Source organism: Sesamum indicum, linkage group LG2, assembly GCF_000512975.1.
Source record: "Sesamum indicum cultivar Zhongzhi No. 13 linkage group LG2, S_indicum_v1.0, whole genome shotgun sequence".
Lineage (NCBI taxonomy): Eukaryota > Viridiplantae > Streptophyta > Magnoliopsida > Lamiales > Pedaliaceae > Sesamum > Sesamum indicum.
Genome location: NC_026146.1, coordinates 18394630 through 18397976, shown reverse-complemented (window position 1 = coordinate 18397976; position 3347 = coordinate 18394630). Strand labels below are relative to the sequence as shown.

General features: G+C 34.6%; 1 protein-coding gene across 1 annotated transcript; it reads right to left on the bottom strand.

Annotated features, from left to right (window-relative positions):
* On the bottom strand, positions 1365-2086 carry LOC105156717. The gene has a single exon (XM_011072938.2). It carries the CDS (start codon positions 1757-1759, stop codon positions 1547-1549), a length of 213 nt encoding a protein of 70 aa, XP_011071240.1. The 5' UTR covers positions 1760-2086; the 3' UTR covers positions 1365-1546.

Genomic DNA, 3347 nt, shown 5'->3' with positions numbered 1-3347 from the left:
TTTTTTTTTTAAGTTTTTTGGGGGGGGGGGGGGATCATAGAATTTTGTTATTTGAATGTTGAACTAATCATTCATGATAAGAAAAGGTGCCTCTTTGCAGGATTATGTTTCTATTGAAAAATTAAAAAGCATGTCTTTTGGTAGAGTAATGGATGTTAATTTGGAGCTTGGTTCTGCTTTTATGATGCAAATGGAGATTGTCTCGGTTGAAGGTTTATTGTGAGTAGTTGTAGGGGAATAGAGAAATACACACATGTTTCTGGGTGACTGGTGGTTTGTTGATTAAGAAGGTTGAATCAAACATTGGTGAGGGGTATAGATTGGTTGAGTTTTGGTTGCTCTGGATTGTTGACTATGTTGAATTCCGCTGTCACTGAAACAAGGTTGTTGCCTGTGCTGTGTGTTTGGTGGTTGTTTTTGTGGAAGTTGGAAGGTTGTGGTAAGGAAAGAGTTGACCTGGTTTTGGGTTGCATTGCATCGCAGCGTGGAAGCTTTTATGATGAAGATTTAGATGGCTGCAGGAGGTGGGATAAGCAGGATGAGCATGCTTCTTGTTTTGGTGCTGCACCTGCAACCTGCAATATATTATGTATTCATACATACTTAGGGCTCTGTCTGGTTGCACGACTGTGGATATTTCTCTCTGTGTTTTGAGGATACTACACCAACAGGTGATATGGAAAAGAAGAAGAGCGGATCTGCTATTTTTTCTTGTCAAGGAGAAGGGAAGACCCAACATGCACCAAAATCAATTTCTGTGGCCACATACATATCTTTTGATTCTGAATACGTTGGTATTGCCATTAGAGTTTGTATGATTCTTCTTTAGGAGTGTAACTACTGCAAACCATTTCTCTGCCTTAATTTGTGGTTTATTACACATCAATTTCAAAATGTATCATATCCATCCAACGCATATAAATCATTGTTTTCATATTCAATGGCCCTTTCCTTTGTGTTTCTTTTTTTTTTTTTTCCTCTTTGGAAAATGGTAAGACGAAGTTTGGAAAGTGGTCAGTGGGAAATGATTCATCATCATATATATATATATATATATATATATATATATATTGTGAAGAATGAATTAATCTTGTTCACAAGACTGATTGATGATAACACAGATTCATTCACAAGCAGAGAATATATTGTACGACGTTTGTGTGTGTGTAGTTGAACAAAAAGAAATAAAGAAAAAGTGCATGGTGGGATTGGGCGGAACAAAGATAAGGAAATTTGTTGAGATCCAACTTGGGCTTGGATAATGAAAAACAAGCTCACAAACTCATTCCATTATCCATTCCTCCTCTCTGTTATATTAGCAGATAGAAGACCCACCACTCAATAATTAATTAATCACGCTTCAATTCATTAAATCATTGATTGATTGAGTGGAAAAGAGTAGTAGTCGGAATCCGATACAAGAAAAGTAGTTGAACAAGTCTGGTAGACAGATGAAAATCAGTAAGCACATATGTAAAAACCTGGTAATGAATCAGCAGCTCATGACAACCAGCAAAACAACAAATTAGGAAGCAAGCAGTGAAGGTTAACCAGTGTGGATGTGGACGCCAATGGCAATGAGGAAAATAGTGATAAGCCCAAAATAAATGATTGTGTGGACTAAAATAGAAAGCCCACTTGTCTGCATGTTGCCGAACTCCACAACCCGCCCACGCCCAGGTAACTGGAAAAGCAGCCCCGGACTGAGCAACACGAACAGCACCACCGCTATCACCACCGGTCCCCAATCTGCAGACATCCTGCGGATCCTATACCTACCTCCTCCTATCTCTCTCTCTCTCTCTCTCTCAAACTAGTTACTTTCTCTCTAGAAATTCTTCTACTTGCTGCTGTGGTATGCCTTCACTCACTGTGTGCGTATATGGCTATATATAAATGTGAAAGTATTTGGCCTGCCTGGGAGATTCTTTAATTATTATTCCAAACTACGAGATGATCACTACTGCGAAGCAAAGAATAAATACACAACAATTTTTTTTTTTGTAGGGAAGCAAAGAGGGAGGTAGCGTGTGAGAGAGAGAGGTGAGGATGACACAACTCAAATGATCTATCCAAACTGTACTGCACCCACATAATATATAGATGGATAGTAAGTACGTGGCAGAATCATCTTGAACATGACGCCACCACCCCCAAGTCCCTAACCCTATTTAATTTGCACCGACAATTTTGATTGAGTTGCGGGTTATTCCGTCATCGTCAACTGAGTTCCCAATTATCGTAATGCTTTTTGACGTTTCCATGTAACATTTTGTTGTATACATAAATGGTGAGATGTGGAGATGGAGTTGGAGTGGTTAACAAATTAGACTACTTTGGATTAAGTAAATAAATCTAAATTTAGTCAATTCTTCAGTTAAAGCTATAAAATTCAAACCCAATTTTTATTAATTACCCCACACACACACACACACTTGATTGGGGCACAATTGCTGACACGAATCTTATATAAGTCTTTAACTCTTCAATTAAAACACGTAATGACTTTGAGGGTGAAACGTTTTTGGTGAATTGTAGTACTAGTTAATAATATTATATATTATGGCATAACTCTTAATTATGTCATAAATATATGATGATTATGACAACTTCGGATCCAACTCAATTATTGCTGTTGCAAAGTATGTAATTTTGGGATAATTACCTCATCTCCGATATAATTATATATAAATTTTTTATAAAAATTATATTTAGTATCCATAATATTTATTTTTATCCAATAAATATATCTCTCATTAGTCAAAAATTGCTATTGGTAAAAAAAATAAAAAAAAATTATATTTATTTAAATTTGACTTGTAACAGATTAAACAAATCTTTTATAATCAATTATCCTTATAATGTGGGAAAATGTATAATGATCGTTTAGTGAAAAAAATATATGTTTTATAAGTTAGTAATAAGTCAATCAGGGTTAAATATGAATTTTTCTTTATTTTTTTATAATATAATTAAATTTGATAAATTTTAAATCTATTCATTTGTTGAAAAGAGATAAATTTTAAAGTATACTAAATATAATTTTTTAAATTACAAAAAAATTATATTTATCGTTACAAAAAATCTCGGGAGAGGATGGTATAATTATCTCTAACTTGAATTAACTTGATCATCATTGCTATTTGCCATCTACTTATGATCAGACTCCAAGCACACATGAATTAACAGTACTCATGCTTTTTTTCAACTTTTGTTTTAGGTAAAGGTAATTTGCATTAATGAAATAAAAATTAATATGCAACTACCGAGTTAGTTTCTGCCGTCCATGGGATCCTCCAAAGTCTATATAGGACTGAAAACTGCAAACTAAAAGGGACATTTGCGCT

Bases quoted from the DNA above. Each gene is read 5' to 3' on its own strand.
- LOC105156717 (XM_011072938.2), bottom strand. From the start codon at position 1,759: ATGTCTGCAGATTGGGGACCGGTGGTGATAGCGGTGGTGCTGTTCGTG.